The sequence below is a fragment of the Anthonomus grandis genome, chromosome 15, assembly GCF_022605725.1.
Source record: "Anthonomus grandis grandis chromosome 15, icAntGran1.3, whole genome shotgun sequence".
Lineage (NCBI taxonomy): Eukaryota > Metazoa > Arthropoda > Insecta > Coleoptera > Curculionidae > Anthonomus > Anthonomus grandis.
Genome location: NC_065560.1, coordinates 14677189 through 14702998, shown reverse-complemented (window position 1 = coordinate 14702998; position 25810 = coordinate 14677189). Strand labels below are relative to the sequence as shown.

General features: G+C 33.1%; 1 protein-coding gene and 1 long non-coding RNA gene across 3 annotated transcripts in view; one reads left to right on the top strand and one right to left on the bottom strand.

Moving 5' to 3' along the window:
• Positions 1-560: 560 nt before the first annotated feature.
• LOC126744919 (uncharacterized) lies at positions 561-2900 on the bottom strand. The gene is made up of 3 exons (XR_007663371.1): positions 2184-2900; positions 1701-1945; positions 561-1385 (listed from the first exon to the last, which is right to left on the bottom strand). It is a non-coding gene; the product is annotated as an uncharacterized LOC126744919 (long non-coding RNA).
• Positions 2901-6072: 3172 nt separating this feature from the next.
• LOC126744913 (NAD kinase-like) overlaps positions 6073-25810 on the top strand; it is a 29830-nt gene continuing 10092 nt past the window's right edge. Inside the window, exons 1-6 of one of the 2 annotated variants that reach the window (XM_050452505.1) lie at positions 6073-6434; positions 6840-6923; positions 18664-18793; positions 18851-19013; positions 19071-19205; positions 19256-19510. In XM_050452505.1, coding sequence (XP_050308462.1) covers positions 6229-6434; positions 6840-6923; positions 18664-18793; positions 18851-19013; positions 19071-19205; positions 19256-19510 — 973 coding nt within the window. In that variant the 5' untranslated portion in view covers positions 6073-6228. Of the gene's footprint in view, positions 6435-6839; positions 6924-7176; positions 7515-18663; positions 18794-18850; positions 19014-19070; positions 19206-19255; positions 19511-25810 lie in introns of those variants that run through there. The other variant, XM_050452506.1, reaches the window with a different exon arrangement.

Sequence of the window (25810 nt, the reverse complement as noted above, 5' to 3'; positions counted from 1 at the left end):
ATCACATCATTGCACAATCAAATTTTTTACGATATGTTTTGTGGGCCGATGAAACCTCTTTCACAAGAGACGGTATTTTTAATAGTAGGAATAGCCATGTTTGGGACGAAGAAAATCCTTATGCAACTTTTCCAAGAAAACATCAGAATCGTTGGTCTGTCAACGTATGGGCAGGCATTGTTGATGAATATTTAATTGGGCCATACCTTCTACCGGAACGGTTAGCATTTTTCCGTTTCCTATACGGCCAGCGCGATTGGTCGCGTAAACTAGCTAGGAAACGGAATCGATAATCGAGCACTCCGTTTCCTAGCTGGTTAGCGCGAGTATAAATATTTGCGCATATTTTGTTATTAAGTGTGTATTATTAAGTTTTTAAAAGATGTTATTAAAAAAAATTTTTTTGCGATTATTCTATTTCTTTGAAAATTAAACGGCTTACAATTTATATGTTTTATTCAAATCATAAACTATGTGTGAAAAGGGGCAATAATATAATACATTTTTAAAGAATGACTTTTATTAATTTACATTTTATAGAAAATTTGAAGGTACACGAAACATCGATTAATATAAAAAGTTTATTTTGTAGCTTTTTTGCATACAAAGAAATTATTTCTTATAACAACCTCTTTTATCCACCTTTGCTTTTTATTTATTTGTGTGATCTACCATGGTTTAGCGCGTTTGTAGTATTTTTTAAAATATTTTCCATTAAATCTCGTAGGTTTGCTGTTAAAAGGCTCATTTTGAGTGTGTTGACGTCTCTGTCGTCGGTGGTTAGGCCCCCCACTGACTATAAGGGACGAGTTAACGCTGTTGTCCGCCGTTTTTGAGTGGTTTTCTGTGGTATTCTGCTAAGTAAGATCGCCGTTTTTGACTGCCAACTGCCAACTGCAACTAACTAAATGCCCCAACTGCCTGCCAAGCAGCAGTGCTGAATTTGGAAAAGCTTTTTGTAGGGCATTTCGCTCTGCGGTACTGTCATCGGTCATGATCACTGATGGATATGCACTTCCATAAAAGCCCTTACTTCCAAGAAGCTAATTGAATTTTCTAAAGCAATGTTCATATACTTGCTCATTTTGTTCATAGTGAATTATGCAACCTAATGGTACTCCTCCTATTTTACTCGCTCCAAATAAAAATGTTATTATGGATCCGCTTTGGTCGCAAGAGCCACTTGAATCAACGAACATAATGTCTCTTGAAAATGAAAGCTCGTGGGCTCGCAACATTATTGGACTTAAAATGACGCAACAAAAAGGTTCAGCCTGGACACAAAATTTAAAACCTTTTCCATCAAGTTGTGTCGTTTTTTGTTGTATTTTCTCCAAAATGGGCTAAATAGGCTTTTACTTGACCTATTCCCATAGTTGTGAGTTCTAAAATATAAAATGGCTATATAGTTCAATTTATTGCAGTGGTGTAAAAAACTGTAATTTATTGCCAAATTATATTAAAAATAAAACAAATAATAAAAAGTTCAAACTGAAAATAAAAAAATAAAAAATATAAAAAAGGATGAGAAGCTACAATCTGAATAAATTAATTGGACAAAATATCCCTCTGTAAACTCGTAATTTTTTTGGGACTAATAAAGGATTTAAAAAAAATATAGGTAACACATTCAGAAACTTATAAGAAGGATCAATCAGCCAAAAAATATAATGATGATCAGTAAGAATTGCCAAATTTACCTCCAAGTTTCATACATATTATATATGCTTCGTTCCATGGGGTTTATTTGCGCATTCGCAAGAACTTCTACTAATGTTTCGACTGGTGTAGCTGCCATTAAGGAAGCTCTGCGAAAGGACTTTGCTTCAATTGGAGACATGTTGTCTTCAAAATACTGTATCAAAAGGTCTCTGGTTTTCGGTGAAACTCTAAGAAAACTGAAAGCTTCAGCGACGTTTGTTCTATGGGAATGGTAAAAATTAATCTGAAAATAAAATTAAAATGGGTGAACATTTTGTTAATTTTTAGAACAGTCTGTTTTTCTATAACATAGGAATTAACATGGTCAAATCTTTATCTTATGTTGTGCTCTTATTGTTGTTTAGATATATTTTTTTAAACTAATTTTTAAGCTTCACATTTCTAGTTAATTATGCTTTTTCTCTACATTGATGACAGTAAAAATTTGAGAAGATATACATAGAATAGAACCTTATACTTACCACAATCATAGTGTCTAGTCCTTCCTTTAAGTACGCATTTCCGTATCTGCAGTCCTTGTTGTTCTTTTTTACTTTCACAACAATTTTTGCACTACAGTTTTTATTTCTATTTCTAGTAGTTACTTTTATACGCTTTTTATTTTTGCTACAGTGTTGGCAAACAAAATCTTTCCTAAATGCCAGCCTTTGCAAATTATTGTATGTTTTACCTATAATCCAATCCGTGGATGTTAAGGTAGAAAATGTTTTAATCCACTTTGTGAAACAATCATCTAAAGTCTGATCACCACTTCGGACGAAACACGTTCTAATTGTGACTTCTGATTGTTTTATTTTGTCCACTATTTTGTAGGTAGAAAATGCGTTTAACGAGTTTTCGATTTGTTCAAGATTCATTTTAATTACAAATAAGTGTTTCATACATGCATTTATGTATAAAATTAGGAACACACTTCACAGGCTTTAATTTCCGGGAAATTACAAAAAATCACAGCTTCGCTTCGAGTAGGTATTGTTGCACGTATGACAAACAATCAACAAATAAACCGAAAATAACTTAATCGTGCACGTGAAGATGCCGACCAAAACAACCTGCGCAACCAACATAACATCGCGCTAACCAGCTAGGAAACGGAGTGCTCGATTATCGATTCCGTTTCCTAGCTGCTTTACGCGACCAATCGCGCTGGCCGTATAGGAAACGAAAAAATGCGAACGGTTAACAGGACCTATTTATCTGCCAGAGGTGGAGCAGTTTCTTGGCCTCCTAGGTCACCCGATTTAACATCGCTCGATTTTTTCTTGTGGGGACATGTAAAGTCTTTAGTCTACGAAACTCCAGTAGAATCAGAGCTAGACTTAATTGGACGAATAACAGCAGCATTTGAAATCATTCAAAACGAGGATCATATTTTTAGTGTAGTTCGCCGAAATCATGTGCGGCGTTTAAATCGGTGTATTGAGATTGGAGGAAGACATTTTGAACAATTGTTGTGATGGTATCATATAAAAAAGGTAAAAATAAATGCATCAGATCCTATTTAGGTAATTAATATTTTTTCTAAATTTAAACGCGTCTTAGAGCCGTAGTGGCGTAGTGACACATTTCCGGACATGGGTTCCTATACTCAAATGGATTCTACTGTTGCACTGAACAACCCCTAGAAGTTTGATCCCATCTGAAACACCCTGTATAAAGGACCTTTATATAATATATGGCTAAAACAGTAAAGCTAAAGCCCAAGAATGGCTCTTTTTAACAAACACAATGTTTAAGTCTACTAAGCCATTTCTAAGATACATGGTGTTTTTTATCGAAACCTTTGAATACCCTCCACTACTTTACTTTCAGAAATACAGCAAAAACTGTCGAACAAAAAAAGTTTCAGATTGTCCTCTACTTTAAAGATCTTAAGGAACAAGTGATATCGAAGTGCCGTTTTCACCAGTTTCTTTGGTTTTCTTCCCCGCTTTTGATGACGTAAAAAAATATATATAGTTGCATTTCAGTTTTTTGAAATAATCCGTCAGAAAGGGTTAGTCACAAGTCAACGCGCTCTAGCGGATTTTAGGAAAAGTAATTTGAATTTTTTTTTTGGTTGAAAAAATAAGGCAACAATAGACTTATGTTTAAAAAAAATCGGTCCAGTAATAGCTGATTTTCAGCTGTTTTCTTTATTCAAGCTAAAAACGCCCCCCACCACTTTATTTGACAACTGACAGAAATTTTTGTAGAAACTTTTTTGTGAGGAAATCTTCCTAGAATATTAATATAATATTTTGAGGTGTACGTTATTGGAGGTTTTTTGGCAAAAATGCAATTTTAAGATTTAAAGAAGCTTTGGCCTCTAGCGGTTGACCAATGAACTTCAAAATAATTACCAGCATTTATTTTTTGGCCACTTTTAATACAAAATTTTTTTTTTCAAGGCGCTACGACTATTAGGGCCTAAGATCTAGGCGCCGATGTCCATTCTTAGTTGGCCACCCGGTAGCATATTTTGAAACACAGGACGCCGTACGCTAGGGGCTTACGGGATAAAAGTGCCGTGTGATTGGTTAGATTAACGTGGCGGGCGATTTAAATTATAGTTCATTAATTTACGTGGATTTTTTGTGATTATTAAATTTTATAGATAAATATTTATATTTTTTCTGAAATATTTAGGGGAGAGCAATTACATGTATTTTAATGCTTAAATTTGTTAATTCGCAAATAAAATAAAACAGATGGTTTTTTTCATAGTGTTTGTTTATGGATCTGCAAAAATAATTTACTTATTAAAATAGTAAACTGCATAAACTTTATTGGAACCACTTGTAACGAATATAGGTGTTACATAACTACAGATTAAAAATAAAAATTTAATATAAAATCTAAACAATATTTTTTATTACTTTTGTACATATTATGTATTTAATGCGCGGGATCATGAATAATTGCGTTTCGTTGATTTAAAGATATATTTAAACTTATGTTATGTTTTCGTTTTCCACTACTTTTACCACTACCTTTGACAGCACTTTGGCTACTACGTTTGCCACAAGGTAGTCTTCCTGAAGGGATTATTGAACTTCCACGAGTGGCTCCAGGCCGTCTTCGAGAAGCAGTTGTTGGCTGGACTTTTATTTTTGAGTTGCATTTGACCCTAAAAAATTTACTGTCTATATGAATATAGCTGCGGCGCAGTTTGTATTCTTTTTAGTTTGTTTGCAAGTCTTTCTAATGCTTTTTGTTGTCATCTTCCAACGTGTCATCAATCTCCATTATTGTCTCGTCAAATAATGAAGATGGTGCATCGATTCTAGTTTCCAGATGGTTTTCTTGATAACCACAATCTTGTATATTATCTGCATTTTCTGAAAACTCACTTAGGGCCAAAAACCATTTGGATTCGGGGCATTGCTCGCCAAGAGCTAGCCACCCAAGTGATGCTCTTTCTTGAAAATTAATAGCAGGGGCAATCAAAAATGGAATATTTAAATGTTTATGTAGGTAAGCTTGGTGCTTACAAAATGACCCATTTATGCCTGCAAGACAACTGCATACACCAATTGGCACGTCAATAATGTATTTTAAAAAGATATTAGAACTACTACTAATTTGATACAATCCATCTCCCAAAGTTACAATATCTCCCGGTTTAAAATCATTTACTTTTGAACATTGCTTTAAGTAATTATTTTTTATTTCGTTTCGTCTTCCATGGGCAAAATCTAATAGCTTGCATTTAATATACTCCTCCCAAACAAAAGCAATGAAATCAACTAATGCCACACAATTGTAACCTTTTGTACAATGAAGAATAATGTCCTTAAGTATTCTGATGGTTACTTCTGCGTAATTGTTTGTATTATTCCCTCTTATGACCAAATGTTTCCTGTGAAGATACAATCACTCTTGTCCTCTAGAAAAATAAATTTCAAATCTTGCCCAAAAATTTGGACAATTCTCCGCTTCTTGCTGCAGCTTTAACATGTGTTCATTTAGATCTTCATTACTTTCAGAATACATAATCTAAAAAAAAGCAACGCTATATCAATGTGCATTCCATTTATTTGTCGGACTTTTTATAATGTTTCTTAATATACTTAATGCTTTTTATTACCATTTATGCCTAATATATTTAAATATACGTAAACAATTGATAGAATTATAGAAATATGTGAATTTCTTATTAACAATAAATAAAATTAAGTAATTAAGTAAAATTTAAAAAAATAAAAATAGTTTGTTTTAACCGTGTGCCCCTGACGTCCTGTGTTTCCAAATATGCCACCCGGTACATGGTTTACGTCGTACGTCTATATGTTTACGTGCTGGCGTTACTTCATCTCCCTATTTTACGCTTGTCACGCCTCTATCCACGGAACTGTCATAATTGCCAATCATATGCAAACTAACCTATTCTTTACAACTATTATTTATATAAACAAAAAAAATCTTCAATTGAGAAAAAGATAAAGAAGATGGTTGCATGCCTTGAATCAACATTGGCAATCTTATTATTCATGTAATTAGCGATTTCAGATAAAAATTTAAGGCATGTCGTTGTTATGGGTCGGCTCGGACGTGGATTTGCCAACATTACACAAATGTAGGTCAGCTGAAAAACTAGAATTTCGATTGTCCTGCTCAAACAGAAACAATACAACAGGTTACGACTTCAAAGACACGCATTTAGATGATGTTTTTCATGGATTAAACGAGCAAGATAATGACAAGAAACAAAAAAGGTCCGGCACCTGGCCGTAAGTACTAATTTGTTTTTTTTAAAGAGCCTTTTTCAAGAACATATGTATTGATAGTATCTAGGGTCATTTGATTTGAATGACCTCAATATGGTACTATTACTGTGAGTCACCTATTATAACTAAAGTTTCTAATGTAAAAATGTATATATAATGATGAGGCTTAAACTGTAAGTGTTTCATATTTATGTTTATCAGCTTATTTACAAATACATGTATACAATCATTTACTATAGCTGATATGTATTTGTTATTAATTTTTTCTGATTAAATCACTAATTATTAAATGATCTCTTTTGAAAACTTTCATTCAACATGAGATTGATTCTTACATCATTACCCTTAAAAAAAATTCACACATATTTTGATGAATGTTTTATAGTTTAAATTAAAATTAATTTTTAGGCGGACAAGATCATTAAATGCCCCATCTCCAGTTCCCCACTTTGGACCATGTGGCCGTATTATGAAAAACTCTGCTATGGTTATGTAAGTATCACATTTACAATAAGCTAGCATATCATGCAAAATAATTGAAAATATTTAAAAGTACCTACTAGAAAAATCTTGCTTTGTCATCTTTTTTCACATTTTTGTCTAATGCTAAAAGAATCATAAGTGGCACTTAAATGCAAATTATCACAAGTGCTTAAAATAGATATGTTGTGCTGATAGAGGAGAATCATTCACATTGTGGCTGAGAATTGATTATTTTAATAAATTGTGGTCACTGTTTATATCCAATATCAGTAGCATGAAACCAAGTTAAAACAAATTTTTATTTAGTACAGTAAAAGTTAACTAAACACAATGCACCATTGTAAACCGTGGGAACCTTTTTCAATAATAATTGTAAAATACAAGTTTCTGATGCTATGACCCAAGTCAATTAAATTGTTACAGTTGCTTTACTAGTTTGTGCGATATCATGGTGGCAAATGGTGATTTGGTAATTTGTTTAGACCTCTGTAGTGATAAAACTAATAAGTGTGTTTATGATGAGCCGCACAATAATTGTGATAATAAGTTAAGATGTGATAAGAATTTTGTGGTGAGGGAAAATGGCACTGTTGTATATAGGTAAGATTAAAATGTGTGAAGGTCAAGTAATATTTATTGTTAAGGTCAAATATCCAATTAAAATTCATAGTTTACTATGGTGCTTGCAAGTTTTTTAAATATTTCATAAATTATTTAGGTACTATTTTTTTAAAATAAAAGTTTAATGTTTTCTTTAAAGGCCTTTTTTGTATTTGCCTCTTAAAATCAAAATAATACCATGCAACTAGAACATTTTTTATTTGAAAATTTGTAACTATATTTTTTAACTATAATTATAGCAGACCACAAACACTTTTCTATGCATGAAAACTTAAAAACTTAATTAAAGTAGTACTATTTAAGCATTTTTAACTAGGTGGCCGAGCAGTGGTTTAAAATCTTTGTGGTTAGATTCCCACCTATGTGTTCCTTAATTAACAGATATTGCTATGTCATTGTTTTTTAGTATGATAGCAAGCGTCTGACTTTGATGAGGGTAACTGTTTATCTATTTTACTTTAAGTAAAATTTCGAAAAATATTACGTGCAAATTCAGGTATTTTTAAAATCTTTTTCTGATGCAGGCTTTACATATATCAGTAACAACCGACATAGAATTGTAATCATAATTGTGTGTATTTCATAATAAAAATTAAAGTGATATTTTAATAATAATAAAATGAGAATTCTAGTAAAAATAGCAAAGTGTACATACTTTGAAAAATTTAAAACACTATAACAAAACTAACAAACACTATACAAAATTTAATATCATTAGACCAAAAATAAATGTCATTTGAGGTAAATCTAGAGATCTAGGAGGCCATTTTATATCGGCAGTCCCACTAATAAGACGATTAGGAAAAGTTACATTAACCATAATATGAGCAGGACAGCCATTTTATTAAGAATAGACCAATCCCAGGTCTAAATCAGGGAGAGCTTGAATTGCAGGGAGAACTTGGTTTTGCAGCATTTTGAGGGATTTCTAGGCCTTTAAAGTATCATCATTAAAAAATGCCCCTATAATATGGTTGCATAAAATGCCAGCTCAAATGTTCAATGTTTGAGGATACTGAATTGAAAATTCTGTGCTCATTTTCCTGAGACCAATATTAACACAACAACGAAATGATTATGTTTTCCATGTAATTAGCATAAAGATTCATTTGATAATAGAGTATTTCATAAAAAAATATATTTTCATTTGCTTGTTGCATCACAATTTCACAAAATTACGTTTTTCTCTACTGGTCTTCGGGAAATATCTCCAGAGTTTTGGAATATTTGAAGGCCTTGGCGTGAAAACGATGTATGCCACATGCAGTAGGTTTTGAGAAATCGCTTCTGGAAAATCATTTTTAATCCACAAAATCAAAATTAAATTCTTTTTATTTAAATATTAAAAATGTGGCTTGTATCCTTTTACATGAAAAAATAAAAAAATTTTCCTACTGTAATGGCTTGTGTATTTTGGAATAATATTAATATGGTCTCGAGCTGACTGGCAGGCCTCCTCCGGTATTTTATTATGACGCACTAGAAACTTTCCTCATTGATCTGGTTTAGGTGTGGTTAGGCCTTCAAGCATTTGTTGTGCAGAAGCTGTAATCGCTTCTGAGACGTCAGACCATGAATGGAAATAAATTCTCTTTTACATATTTTTACGTCAAAGCCATTGACCCTCACAAAATAGTGAAAACTAAACTTCCGAGAAGAGACAGCTCTATTTGTTTTCTTGGGGTATGAACGTTTTTTTGGCAACTGCTTTATGTAATGAAATAAATACGCGTTTTGCTTGTCATAATCGCCAATATTCCAAAAATCGTCAAAAATTTTATTTTCTATACCTTGAAGCAACATCCTACAAGCGTTTTTGTTGCAACCACATGGTGGACCTAAGACTCTGGCTTCAATATTTTTGCCTTTTTTATTTATATAGGGCGAACCAAGATTTCGACGTATTTTTCTTAATTCAGATCTTTCGACGTTTTTTTTTCGCCATCTAGTTTTGTTCCTTTTATCAGGGGTAGAAAGCTCATCACGGGGTTTTTTTCTGGATTCCTGTAAACAAAACATCCGCTATATACGGTTATTTTAGTACTCTGACAAACATATTGGGATGATGATAACAAACAAAGTAAATGTTATGTCAAAAAAATAATATTACACCTGTGAAAAATGTCATACTCCCGTAAGGGAATTGCCATAAACATTATTACAGATATTTTAAGAAAATACACAAAAATAATGGCAAAAATACATAGCTACAATTTTCAGAAAAAAGGTATATGCCACAAAAAAAGCCAAATAAGTTTCAAAATAACATAACTAAAATTTTCAGTAAAAGGGTTTAAGCCACATAACCTCAAATACATACCTGTTGCTCTTCACTGGATTCATTTTAACTCTCTATGTACTCTCTAAAGAGGTTTAAAGAGTAAAACTCTTTAAACCCTCGAGAACATCCGGCACGTGGGCTACTCATGATGGCGGCTTGTAACCTTAAACCGAAAATTTTCATCACACAGCAGATTTTGTGAAAACGACACTTTAGCACAGTAGCGCCATCTATTGACCGATCATAAAAATATGCTGTATGTGGCTAGTACCTTTATTTCCGAGTAATTTCAAATAAAAAAGTGGGGTATAAGGATTTTGTGGCTTGCATCCTTTTCACGCCAAGGGCTTCATTTGAAACTTTCTTTGAAAAATTCTACTTTAGGGCATTACAAACGATTGCTTTCGGACGTTCTGGCTCCCAGACCCTCTCGATAGAAGGTTCTTGCACTTTAGTGTGAGATTTATCTAGAAGACTAGATAGAATCTTGAAGACAAAAGAATGTCTCCACAGTCTAAACCACATTTAAATGGTTTTTTTTCGCAAGAAATCGGTCTGTTTTGAAATATAATTGAAATATATCTTACCTCCATAAAACCATTTAATAATTCGAACTTTTTCGTGTGAAGTATAAGCAGCAATAATAAGTTGAGGAAAAAATAATAGCGCTTTCAAATTCAACAATGCACTGTGCAGTTACACAGCAAAATTGCAGCATGCCGATATTATTGTTATTCTATTAAAAAAAAACAGCAAATACCTATCAGGCAACGTAATCTTCAATTCCTTAACCTGTATATTTTGATTTTTTACACAGTTTATAATTAAACATTACTTTTTAAATTATTGGTTACATTAAAACTGTTAGGTCTTGTTCATTTTATATTTTGTGCAATTCTGCACTATCGTCTTATAGATAAACGAGTTTTTTATTAGTCATGTAAAAATCAATCTTATTAAGGAATAACTGTGTCAACATTCAACATTTATAATATCCAGTGGACGATGATTTTGATAGCATGGACCTAGCTTGTAGAACATTCTATAGTAATATATAATTATTAGCTACATACTTGATTTTTATGTATGTACCTCTATATAATGGCAGTAGTAAAAACCGCTGGTTTTCAGCCTTGTATTTTTCTAAATTTAAAGTTAACATTCCACATGAAGAAAAATGTTATGAGGTGTTTAAAAAGACATGTCGTAAGTACTATCTAACGGAGTTTACTAAGGTCACTCATAAAGTCTAAAACAGATAACTACTATAAATAATACTGGGGAAGATAAAATTCAAAATAGTATTTCTACTGACACTAAAACTATGTGGTCTAATATACAAGAAAAAAAAAGGTTCATCTAGAATTCTAGGTAAAATGCATGACCATATGGGAGGTGTATAATAGTCCAGCAGATATAGATCATGCATGCTCTCATTATATTGAAAGTGTTTATACAGCTAGATCTTGTCTTATTTAATCCAGTTGAATCTCGTTTAATGTTATCAAATTCGTGCTTGAATATTGAGTTTTGTGTGTTAGAAGTCTAGGGCGCTCTAAAGGATATGAAAAATAAATACACGTCAGAGCACGATCTTGCACCTTGCTTGTTACTAAGAGATTGTAGCGCCATCTTAGTCAAACCTCTTGCATCACTTTTTAATTTATCAACATGTACATTTCTTTCCTGTTGGAATTTGGCAATGGTGTGTCCAGTTTTAAAGATGGGTGATGTATCATCACCGTACAGTGGTTTTAAGTCAGAATTCTTTTTTTTTTTATGGTTAACACAAGCACAAGAGGAAAGTCCTATGTCACTCTTGGAGTGGTGCTTGCGCGAAGATATTTGTGGGCATTTATCTTGAATCGCTGCAGGTTGTATGCGTCGGGAAATATGTGAGGTGGAAGCCCGTTCCACAAAGAAGATGTTCTCCAGATGAATGAGTCCCGATACAGCGACGTCCTTGGGGTAGGCAGGTGGACTCAATGTTGATGAGCCGCAACTGCTAGACGCGTCCTTCTTGCCGGAACAGCCCTGGGTGGGATCAGGCCTGCCAGCTCAGAGGAGCACTTACCGTGATAATAACGGTAAAATAAACAGAGATCAGCCACCTTTCTCCTGTGCTCCAGACTATCCAGACTATTTGTCAGTTCTGGTTTGTCGATAAGACGAATAGCTCTCTTCTGTATAGAATCTAGCAGCTTTAAACTATGCTTGGGTGCAGAGCTCCAGACATGCGAGCAATACTCGAGGGAAGGGCGTATTTGAGCCTTATAAATAGTCAGCAGCTGTTCTGGCGTATACAGTTTTTTCGTTTTGAAAAGCACTCCGAGTTTTTTGGAAGCTGCCCTGGCGATCTCTGCAACGTGGTCATGCCAGGACACACTGTTGGTGACTTCGACTCCTAGAAGATGTAAAGATGATTTCATTGGCAATGTTTTCCCTGCCATAACCAGCTCCGGGCCACCAAGGTTAGTCTTCATCGTAAATACTGCAGCCTGCGTTTTTTTAGCGTTAAAATTGACCAAATTGTTATCGCCCTACTCCAAGATTGCTCTAATATCGTTGTTGGTTGAAGCTACTTGTTGCTGCCTAAGATTCTGAGAAGTTGCGGCTATTATACATGGCTTCGCCTGATGTAGTTGACCCCGCACTTTTGCACCACTACGGTCCATGCTTTTTATTAACGATCTCTCTATTGTTTGCTGCATGAAATTAAATTATAATTATTATATTGGCCTTGAATTATTGAGTCATACTGAAAGTATAGCTGACTTAGGTTTTATATAGGTATTCTATATCTCTTGTATAAAATACTTCATAATCTTGTTGTTTCTTCATATCTTTTATTAATTATACATTTTCGAACACCCCGATATTAGTTTGAATTGTCTGACACAAACTTTATTCTCAGAAAATTGAAACTAATATTGCTAAAAAATTTCCTAGTTACTTGATGACGATGAACTTTACCTTATTCTTTCATTTTTTCATCCGTGATATACACTTCTGTTGTTTTAGACAAATGGCTGCAAACTTCTTTTCTTCACTAATATAATTTAATAGTTAATATGTTAGTTTTATGCGCTAACAATATGGTCTTCTCTTCTTAGCTCTGTAATTATATTTTTCAATTGGGCCGACAAATAAATACATTTTAGTTTTTATAAAATAAGAATAACATCCTTTGAGTAAAAGTAAAGTTTATTTTATGCATTCTCAGACTAAAGCAGAGCTTTCTGAAAGAATTAAAGAAATAGAGAAGCTCATCTAAGCACAACTTGACAGCAGATCATAAATGTAATAAGAATTAGTTTTAGACATAATAAAAAGCCTCATAGATACACTATCGGACAAAAGTAGAGAAACTTTTAAAAGTTTCTCTACTACGAAACTTTTGGTTGCATTTGAATATGCCGAAAATAATGCAGTTCTATACATAATGAAAATCAACAATATTTTTTAAAGATTTTATTTAAATAGACAAAATACCTTTTTTACTAAATATTTTAACATAATACTTATTTCTCAAGTAATAAAACTAACAATGGGCAGAGTATCGCTTATTGGCAATAACCTCGCGACATCGGTTTCGTATGAATTCCAAAAGTTTCATAACAGTCTCTTCTCCAATAGAATTACAGAATTCTTGCAAAACGTTTATTAGATCATTTTTATTGCTGATCTGATATTGTCCTATACGCCCAGAGGTTTTCAATAGGATTAAGATCAGGAATGTGTACAGAAAAGTCCATAACTTTAATCTTACCTGATAAACACCATTCTTGATTTTTTTTTATTTAAGTTTAGAGTCGTTATCCTGCTAGTATATTTAAGTCAATGATAAATTATCCTCGGCAAATGGTAGCATTACATTTTTTACAATACCTAAATACACAAATCGATCCGTAATACCCTCGGTCGGTTTTCCAATGCAAATATTTTTGCGCAAATATGAGTCGGATCTTCTGGTTCTTTCTGCTGATCAGCGGCTTTTCTATTAAATATTCCTGCTTCCTTTAGACGCTTTTGTATGGTCTTAGAACTAACATTAACACCATGCAATTCCTTTTTTTCGATTTGTGGGGATCAGACTGGGCAATTTTTTTATAATCATTTTATATTTTTTTGTTTATCAGTTGTATGCAAACTAAGCATTATGCTTATGTCCACTTGTCTAACACCACTCTTGTGTGCATCAACTGCTTTTGTTCGAAAAATATCTTCCGCGAGGTATATTTACTAAAAAATTATTAACAGATCTCTCGTAAAGCGAAATAAATATTAAATTTCGTTCTTATGTGAGTTTCTCTATTTATGTCCTACCTAAAATATTTGGATTCATACTATAAATAAACAACTGATAAAAAGAAGGTTGAATATGATGGAGAAAAACTCCATTATTAAGAGCGACAACATTTTTAGGAAATAATAATTTGAATACTGAAGGTTTTTATAATATAAGGAATTTTTAAAAGTTTCTCTACATATGTCTGATAGTGTAGAATTTTATGATGAATTCTTAATTTTATTTTCAAATATCTGATTTTTTTTGTGGCTTGAGGCCAATTTAGACATGAAGCCAGTTGCATTCTTGTATGTTATATTAACAATATTTTATTTTATTACTTTATTTGATTCAATCTACAATCACCATACAATTAATAAGTAATACCAACTTCTATCTATTTTAAATAGTTTAAAATAGATGAGACAAGGGTACACTACACAGCACTAGGTTCCGTCAGGGTCACATTTGGCTACACGCACTAGTCCAAATACAATTCCATTTGGTAAATAATATATCAATGGGTAGCTGAAAGTATTCCGGTCATCTTCCACGGAATACATTGATATATTATTTATTAAATGGAACGATATTAGGACAGCTACCCATTGAACTATTAACTGCACTGAAAGAATGGACTACTTCTTCAACTCTTGCCATTGTATTGCAGTACAAAATTAAATGCTTCTCTAATCGCAATGGCTTCACTTGAAAAGATGCTGAAATTTGTATGGAATATATAGTGGCATTTATTATTTAAATGAGGAATGTAAAATACTGCTCTATTGCTTTCTGCAATTTTTAAAGCATCCGTATAAATATGCAAGCCGTCATAAGTTATTACCTCCGACTTAAGAATATCTTTATTATATGATAAGTCATCCGTGAAGTCAGGATATTTGATCAAAATTTTTTGTAGCGATAAAAAATAGTCAATCAAATGGAGTTATATTATCTAATAAAGGATCAATGGCCCGATACGTGATTCTCTCTCAAGGCCAGACAAAGTTAAGGATCTTAAGTACGCTTCATTCCAAACTTTCTTTTAAACCACATTTCCACAATATGGTCGTCAAGGTAAGGCAGCGTTAGGCTTTATTCAGCGCCTTACAGTAGGTCTTTCAGTAAATACTATAAAGATTTTGGATTGCTGCTCTTTGTTTCGCCTTTTCTGTACTGTGGTTACTATCTTATCAGGTGCATGTTCAATATATTGAAATGGTACAGCGAAGTTCATTAGAATGGCGGCCTGTAGAATGAATTTAGTTAGAGAGAATTTTACTTATGTGGAATTTTTGTCCATACTTAAGCTAAACACATTGGAACATAGGCGGGGTATGCTGCATGTGTGTTTTCTACATGGTGTGGTCAATTCTCGTATAAATTGTCCTGAGATTCTGCGCAACATAAAGATTAATGTTGTGATCAGGCAAAAAAGTCACAATCATATACATCTTGAGTATATATTAAAAAATAACTTGTGTTAAGCATACTGTGTGATATTTGACCTCTTCTTTTAATCTAGCTATTTTAAGATTTTATTTAAAGTGTATGTGATGTTTTAGGATTTTTATTGTACTTGTATGTATATCTATACTTTTTTGTAATTGGATGACCGTAAATGAATTAAAAAAGAGTTTGTGTCCAAAAATATATATGCATCAGAATTTTTATGGCCTCATAGTATGGTGGTATCATCAGCAAACTGAACCACCTTGCCCTGCAGTTTCAATGAACTCAAGTCATCCACATACAGTAAAAATAACAGTGGTCCCAACACTGAACCCTGGGGAACGCCGCATTTTAGGGATCTAGAAGCAGACAAACGCCCAGACACTGTAACCTTCTGAGGACAAGTATTTGAGAGATAGGACTCAAACCACCGCAACGCTACGCCCCTAAAACCATATTTATCGAGCTTAGATGACAGTATTCCATGATCCACACAGTCAAAATCTGTCCAAAGCATGGACAGATCACAAAACACTGCCGCCGATGACTCTCCAGAATTCAAGGACACATAGACGCTCTCCAAAAAGCTAAAAACAGCTTCATGAGTCCCTTTACCGGCTTGAAATCCAAACTGATTTGCAGACTAAATGCCATTATGATGTAAAAAGGACGAAATTCTGCTTTTTGCAAGTTTTTCAACTATCTTAGAGAGGGTAGACAAAATAGAAATGGGACGGAAATTACAGGGCTGATCCAAGTGTTCTAACACTTCTACTAATAGGGCATATATAGGTGTATAACGCATAGCTATACACCTAGCTATGCGTTATACACCTATACAGGGTGCCTCCGATTAAGTCGGCGCTATTGGTATCTTTGTTAATATTTAAGATACAGGGTCGGTTAAATTAGCAAACTAGTAGGATTTTTTCTGTTGATTAAAATGGTGAGAACAGAAAAAAAATTGAACATCGCGTTTTCGAGAAAATGTAAAAAATGTACTTTTGTTAAATGGAATCCCCTGTATATTTTTACATAAATCTAAAGATAATAATTTTCTTAATAAAAAAGTTTATTTACACTAATAGCCTAAACCTAAAAATAACAAAGTTATAGCGATATTAATAATTTTGTCAAATTTAGGCAAGTTGGCTTTGAAATAAATAACATCAAGTAAAACTACTAATTTACAATAAATAAGCAAAAACATCGCCATCTCGTTCAATACATTTCTGAGCACACTTAAGCACACGTCTTGTAGCTTTTAAGATTGATCTTCGATCTATTGATTCAATTATTTGCCTAATATGTGTTTGAAGTTCATCAACGGTTCTGTATTTTTTTATACACTTAATTTTTTATGTAACCCCAAAAATAAAAATCTAGAGGGGTTAGGTCTGGTGACCTAGGTGGCCAACGAATCGGGCCACGTGTCGCAATCCATTTATCGTCAAACAGTCTATTAAGTAATAATCTTACATCATTTAGTTGATGGGGAGGTGCTCCATCTTGTTGAAAATAGATTTGTTGCCGTCTCTCCAAGTTAACATTATACAAATAATCTTCCAGCGCTCCAGATAATATGAGATCAACATAGGTCCTATTACTTGGCTTCCTATTAAGCCGCACCAAACGTTTATACTAAATTGATTTTGAGGATTTCTGGGATCAGTAAGGAAAATATTTTCTTGGGAACAATAGTGTACTTGTGTTGTTGAAAAATTAGCTTCATCGCTCCAAATTATACGGTTTAAAATATTATCATTAGCTTCATATGCATTACGTAACCAGTTGCAAAAAGCAAGTCTTCTTTCGTTATCGCCAGGCAACAATGTTTGTACTGGTCGATACTTATATGGCACAAATTTGTGTTTCTTTAAGACCCGCCAAATTGTTACTAAACTCATACCGTAAGTTCCTGCTAAATCTCTAGTTGAGTTTTCCATATGAGCTTCAAAATATTCCAAAATAGAAATTTCGACATCCTCGCTTACTATAAATTGGTTCCTTTTTCTAGTTCTTTTAAACACGTTTTCGTTACTTCTAAATTTTCTGTAGAAAATTAAAAAGTATCTACGGTTTGGCAAGTTACGAGTCTGGAATCTCTGGCGGTACTTTTCTAGCGCTCTGTCACTATTTTTTCGACATACAAGGTAAGATTCTAACATATCACATTTTTCAATATGCGTAAAAGGCATTTTACTAATTTAGATTTTACAAAAATCACAAACCTTGCTAACATGTAACTGTCAGTATTTCTTTATTTAATAAAATCTCTACGGCTACTGTCATTTTATTATTCAAACAATGATTTATTTGTTTTGCTCTCAAAAAGTTCAAGACCAACTTGCCTAAATTTGACAAAATTGTTAATATCGCTATAACTTTGTTATTTTTAGATTTAGGCTATTAGTGTAAATAAACTTTTTTATTAAGAAAATTATTATCTTTTGATTTATGTAAAAATATACAGGGGATTCCATTTAACAAAAGTACATTTTCTCGAAAACGCGATGTTCAATTTTTTTTCTGTTTTCACCATTTTAATCAACAGAAAAAATCCTACTAGTTTGCTAATTTAACCGACCCTGTATCTTAAATATTAACAAAGATACCAATATTAATCGCAGGCACCCTGTATAACAAATGCGTAAAGTTTTATATTGGATGCGGTCAACTTTTTATGGTAGCGTATTGGAAGCTGATATTAAACTTCACCTGTACTAAAACCAAATTAAAACTGCATATTTTATTGCATATTTGATATGCAAATAAAGATAATCATATAATCATTGATTTTTTGAAATATATTTATTAAATAAACTTTAATGTTCTAATTTTGAATTTTCTTTTTGTAGGAATCTATTAGAATTATTGCAGGTATAATTTATATTTTTAACAGTTCTCTAGATTTATGAAAAATCAATGAAACTTTCAAAGCTAAAAAGAAAAAAAACATATTTACCACCGTGTGTAAAATCAATTCATTGCAGAACTATAAATAGGTCATCACAGTAATATAACAGTAAATGTTTTCTTGGACCTTTTTTTATATAAATTAGTTTTCTGAATAATTAAAGTTACAAAGCATCTTTTATTACTGTCAGGACTATACAGGATCCGGCTAGCCAAAGATTAACTTGGTACAAACCTCCATTGACCGTCTTAGTCATCAAAAAAGTCAGAGATGCCTCGGTTTATTCGCCATTTATTACGTTGATTCGATGGCTGATAGAGGTAATAACTGAAAAAAAGACACATAAAAATAGCGATAACTAGATTTTTTTTATGAAGGAAAAACGAATGGTGGTGTTTGTGGAATCTGCTGTAATGGATGACCCTCACTTGAACGAGTTTCAGTGCTTTCCTTTGCTGAAAGATCGTTTGATGACTTTCAGATTAGGCAAGGATGATCTTACAGACAAAATAGATTTTATTGTCTGTCTGGGTGGGGATGGTAAATAAAATAATCTTAAAATTAATATAAATTTGTTTATATTAACTTTATATACAGGGACATTACTTTATGCCAGTCAACTTTTCCAACAGTCGGTACCACCGGTGATGGCATTCCATTTAGGCTCTCTAGGATTTCTTACCCCTTTTAGATTTGATAATTTTCAACAACAAGTCAACAATGTGCTGGAAGGTAAGAAAAATTAAATTAAACTGTTCATTTTTTAAATTTATTTATGTTAGGTAATGCGGCTTTGACATTACGCAGCAGATTGCGTTGTGTTTTAATAAAAAAATGTGATAAGGCAGATGGTAATGCAAATGTAGCGGAACCTGAAGGTGTAGTGAAAGCACCAAAACCTGCTAGTTTTTTGGTACTTAATGAAGTCGTGGTTGATAGAGGTCCTAGTCCGTACCTGTCTAATATTGATCTATTTTTGGACGGGAAACATATTACCTCTGTGCAAGGTGATGGACTAATTGTTAGCACTCCTACTGGTAAATATTTATTAATTATATTTTTTTTATTTAAAAGTTTTGGTATATCCAGGTTGTCCATTTAATACCGCGGTGCTCGATTGCGGCTAAATCTTGAAACGGAAAAAACATTTAATTTAAGGGGGAATGTTAATTGATTTAGAGAGGCTTTTTTTTAAATTAGTTTGGTTGATACAGGGTGTCCCTAAAAAGCGTGGTACATAATTTGAACTTTTTTTTAAATGGAACCACCTATATTTTTTTCCGAAATGGGAGTTTTATTTGACGATCTCTTTAACCCTAAAACTGTTTTTCCCTAAAATGCGACGTTGCCTATTTATTACCAATTTAAGAAAATTTTCACGAAAATCAATGTATCATTTATATCCTATCAATGTATCATTTATATAACCCATTTGAACCGCTGGTCCTTTTAAAAGGACGAAAAACATTGTTTACGTTTCTGACAGGTAGGCGCGTTTCAGCTTCTATTACATAGTTGGCAGTAGTAGTACTCAAAAGAGAACACCTGTTTATCCATTATTGCACGTTTTGAGGTTATATTTTGTGTATTTTGTCAGTTGTAGCAAAATTGCAATTAGGGCGAAGATAAAACGCAAAAAAAATGAGTGCATACGAAAGAAGAAGGTAAGTTTACGTTTAGAATATGATACTTAACATGTTTTTTTTGTATAGAAAATTTAAAGCGAACATTGTATTTTTATAATCTTTTGTGATGATTACAAAAACATAGCAAAGTTTGAGTTTATGTGTCCCTGAACTATCTGGTCCTTTTAAAAGGACTGTAGGTTTAAGGGATACTATCCACTTTTTAAACACACTTTATAAGTAAAAAGGTAAAATTGACTAAATGCACTATTTTATTTTAGATTTTGGAAAAAAAAAACTTTCGTTAAATGAACTCTTACAAGAAATTGAGGACATCGACAACGTTGCGGATATCCCCGATGAAATTATTCTTTTTCCACCTGAAAACGCCAATGACTATAACACGGACGAAGATTCCGGGGACGAAAATGACATCGTTTTGAATAATTTACCAGGATCGCAGTTGCGCGGAACTGTAGAAATTCTTATGGGTGAAAATGAAGAAGATGGTGGGGGAAATGGCGATATGATAGCAGAAGCTATCATATGGGTCAAAGGTCAAATAGCAAATGTGGTAGAAGATGAGTGGGATGACGAGGATGACTTGCCTTTATCTAGACTTGTTCAGAGAAAAATTTAAAAAATTAAAAATTTTCACTATTTGCTTGGCAAAGATTTCAAGGAAACTTTGCCAGCCTGGAGTCCTGTTTCTCACACACAGAACAACAACCGTTCTCCTGCAAGTCTTTTTAAATCTTTTTTTGATCAAAATCTTATTAAAGAAATTGTTCAGTGTACAAATTTATATGCCGCACAAAAAATCGTCAAGTTGATGTAACAGTTGACGACATATATTGCTTTATTGGAGTTTTACTTATAAGTGGGTACTGCAGCGTGTCTAGGAAAAAAATGTACTGGCAAAATTCCGCAGATACAAATAACACACTCATTTCTTCTTCAATTTCGAGAGATCGTTTCCAGTATTTGATGAGCAATTTTCATTGCGTTGACAACAATAATTTAGACAAAGATAACCGATTTTGCGAATTTAGAATTTGCTCCAATAGAAGAAAACCATTCCGTGGATGAAGCTATGGTGCCTTATTTTGGGCGCCATGGCTGCAAACAGTTCATCAAGGGAAAACCCATACGATGGGGTTATAAATTCTGGGTAGGAACTACTCGTTTGGGATACATAATGTATTTTGAACCTTATCAAGGGTCCACTACCATTTTATCTGAAAAATATAAAGACTTAGGACTTTAGGCGCATCTGTAGTCTTACAGTATGCAGACATCTTAGAATCGACAGGATTTAGAAATTTTCACATCTTTTTTGACAACTTCTTTACATCATTGTCACTAATAAAAGAACTAACATTTAGAAAATTAAGAGCTACTGGAACCATCCGAGAGAAACAGGCTGCCAAAGTTCCAATTGACTGATGTAAAGGCTTTAAAGAAAAAATCCAGGGGTGATTACCAGTATGCATTGCTGGACAACGAATTAGTTATTTGTCGATAGAACGATAATAATGTTATAACCATTGCTTCTAACGCTTCTTGCATACTGCCAACAAATAAAGTAATGAGGTTCTCACTAACCAATGGTATTTTCCATTGGTTAGTCAGTGTATTGATATGGCCACTCAGAATGCATGGTATTTGCACATATTTGATGGGGGCAAACTCGATCAATTAGCATTCAGAAGAGCCGTAGCCGTTGAACTATTAGAAACACACAAAGTCTTGAATAGACGTGGGGCCTCAAGAAGATCAGGGAGTTACAAAGAACATTCTCGATCTGATCGAATTGATCATATGGTGGTCTACCAAAGAAAGTGTGGAGTTTGCCGCAAGAAGGCTAATTTTCAATGTGAAAAATGCGATACTGGACTGCACCCCAAGGACTGTTTCCGTCAATTTCACACTATGTAATTTCTAAAATTACTTTATTTGTACTAATATTGTTTTAGTCAATAAATTTTTTTTCAACGTTGTTTTACTCTTTTAGACATGTATATACCTACGGTCCTTTTAAAAGGACCCCCTTTATTTAAAAAATTTTTATTTGATTTTTTTTAAACATTTTGCCCCAGCTATTTGCACCATTGTAAACTCACATAATGGGTTTTAACGTGATTTTTTAGAAAAAAATAATTCAGGGTTATATGGGTTAATATTTACCGAGGACGTTTTCTATCTTTTTGAAAAATCTATGTAGAGTCCTTGGCTTAGCTCATTTTATCTTTCGAAATTCCAAAATTTATTTTTGTTTGTACGGGGTGATCAAATAATGATATTTTCAATTCAATTTTGCGCTATTTTTTTTAATGGAACACCCTATATTTAGTAACGTGTTTTGATAGAGCATTTTTTTATCTTCAATTTCATACTAACAAATTTACCTTTATCTCTAACCTTTTTCTCAACGTTCCATTTCTTGTTAAAGGAAGAATGACACATTTTTTCATAGGCATTACAACATTTATTTTTACTTGAAAATGATTAGAGCATATGACAGTCACCGAGTCGGTTGTAGAAAATCCGGAAATTACAGTAAGGAAAATAAGTAAGGACTAGGGCATGCAATTCCGGTATACCAGGATCCGGCATCAAATCCTTATTAGGCGGATCCCGTTATGATATGATCGGGATTCGCGGGATTTGCGGGATAGCTTCGATACTTTTCACAGCTGTTCTCGGCGGCGAGAGATGAGCGACTGACTCCACTGAGTCGGTCCTTAAATCCTTAGTCGATCCGCGCCACGTGCTGACGATTGGAGTGGGGCTAAGGAAGCGCCAAAACGTTGATAAACGTATTTCGTTTTATTTTAATGTGATCTTACGCCGAAGTTGGTCGAAGCGAAGCCATTAAATAACTTTGTTTTGTGGAGTTTTTTTCTAGTAATTTTTAGTCAAAAGTTTGTGACTGTTATATTTGACTTTATAGTGATATTACGACTAAAAATTGGTGTCATAACTTAAAGGTATGGAGTATAAAGAGTTTAAAAGTTCCAGTGTTGTTTGAAAATACTTTTTAAAATCTGAAGATGCTCAGACAGCTAAATGTAAGTTGTGCAACTCAGTTATTAAAACCACAGCAAGGTCAACAAAAGGTTTACATGTTCATGTTAAATCGAAACATAATATTAACGTGAAAACAAGTATCGAGTCCTCAAATGTCATTCAAGTTTTTCCATCGCCATCATCGTCGCAGTCGAAGAAAAGAAATTTAAAGGACTATTTGTCAATCAAAGACGATAATACTATGGAAAAAAGAGTGCCGCGAATGGTTGCGAAAGATGGACTACCATTTAGGGTATTTTGTACATCTTCAGATATACGCCAAACGTTCCAAGCAATGGGTTTCTAATTACCATCATCGCCCAATTCAATTCGTGCTATGGTTCTAAATTACACCCTAAAGGTTAAATCTACAGTTATTAATGAAATATCTAAACTTAAACAAGATATTAATTTTAAATATAGATTTTCCCTTTATGCCCGTGGATTACAGTTAGGTATTTTAGATGTGATTTTCAAAAAAACTGTCAATATGGTTGCTTTAAATGCGGATGAGAGTGAAGCACTTTATAGTGATAGTGAATGTTAAGATGATGAGAGAGACGATGACACTGATTAGTCTGAGTTTGTTGTTAGGCTTACCACAAATGAAGATATTGAAGTAGCTCCCGCGTACGATGATCTTATTAGAAAGGTTCGAAATATTGTTCGTCTTTTTAAAAAGTCCCCACTAAAAAATGAAGTATTGCAGAACTATGTTAGAAAAGAGTATGAAAAACAAAAAACCAGCTTATATTAGATTGTAAAACAAGGTGGAATAGTCTTGCTAATATGATAGAGTCGTTTAATAAATTAAAACTATGTATTTGCAAGGCTCTTATTGACCTAGGATTGGACTCAAATCGCGAATATTCTTTTACCCAAGAAGAATTCACAGTGTTACAAGATTTGGAACAAATATTTCAGCCAGTCAAGTTGGCAGCTGAGGTTCTTTGCTGTCAATCTTTATTAACAGCGGAAACAACGTTGAAGTTCATGGTTAGAAGAACTAAAGAAACCCCTGGCAAACGAGCTGGCTTCAAGAATGCGACATCGAATTTCTCAGCGACGAACTGTAATGACTCCTCTCTTAATATATCTGCACAATCCCAGTAAATATGAAAATTTGGAAGACGAAACATTTCATTTACCAACAAAATCTCAAATTCGCCAAGAACTAAAGAATCTAATTGAGAGATTATTTTCTGAAAATGAAAACCATGATGAATGTAGCATCGATATAGTTTCTTCTGATGAAGATGATATGCCTCTTGCTTCTATAGCACAAAATTCAATTCAGCAAAAAGTGCTTTCATTGCAAGAAGAATTGGAGTTAAGTCTGACTTCCGAAAACGTAATATGCATTCGACCAGTCAACCCCATACTCAATCATTAGATGCTATTGTTAAAAAAGAAATGGCATTGTATGAATCAGGAGGATCCAGCAGGGATAAATATCTAGAACTGGCTTATGTTTGGCTTAAATCTGTAACCCCCGACAAGTGTTGAGGCTGAAAGAGCTTTTTCTGCTGCTGGTTATCTTGTCAATGACATACAAAGTTCCTTGTCTGACAAAAGTGTAAATATTTTATGTTTTTTGCGGAATTATTTTCAGCAGAATCAATAAACCAAATAAAAATAAATGTGTGTATGCACTTCTTGTAGCCACTACAGTATTGATATTCCAATTTTAATTTTGATCCCGTTAATACCGAGATCCCGCGGGATTTTTATTTTGAGTCCCGCAAATTCCGGGATTTAAAATTCATTGCGGGATTGCATGCTCTAGTAAGGACTTACAAATCCAGAAATCATCCGTAGAAAAATCCCACAAGAAAAATAAATCACTCCCATTTAGTTCAGTTACATGAAGAATTTACCAAAAACATTAAAACATTAATTAAATACATTATAAAAAGAGTTATATCACAAAAATTGCTTAAAGTGTCTACCGTTTTGCTCCAAACACAAATCAACCCTATGTGCGAAAGTTCTTCTAACTGCACGAAGCGTAGAAGGAGTAATGTGTCTAAAAGACTCTTGTATGCGCTTCACTATTACCCCTGGCATTATAAGACTTACCAAAAAAAAACGATCTCGAATGATCTCTATTGAATTACAACTGATTCCTGCAATAGAAAGAAAGAAAGAAAGAAAATGTGCTATATTACGTAAGACAAAACAAAATCTTGTGTACAAGCATCCTAAAAACTAAAAAATTCCAAATTCACTTTAAATTTCAAACAAACATAATATCTAAAACATTTTACCATAAAATTTACACGCATTACCAAAATTAATTATAACAAAACAGATTGAAAAAATAAAAAAAAGCATCTTTTTGATAAATTTGTTTAAAAAATAAGTAAAGCTGTCAATAAAACAGAATTTAGAGGAAGTAAATTAAAATATTTAATAGGAAACAGACTAAAACACTTAAATGATGTCAAAGCACAGGTCAAAAGGTCAAGGTTATAATATGCCCTGGATAAAAAAAGTGATTTTAATTTCTTTTTGAATTTCTTAACTTAGAGTAGCTGTTTATAAGAGTAGCTGTTTCTAAGATAAAAAGAGAAAAAAGAGTTAGGATTTTTTGAGATATAAAGAGAGGTTTACAAGAATCTCTTAACCCAGCGGAACATAGGT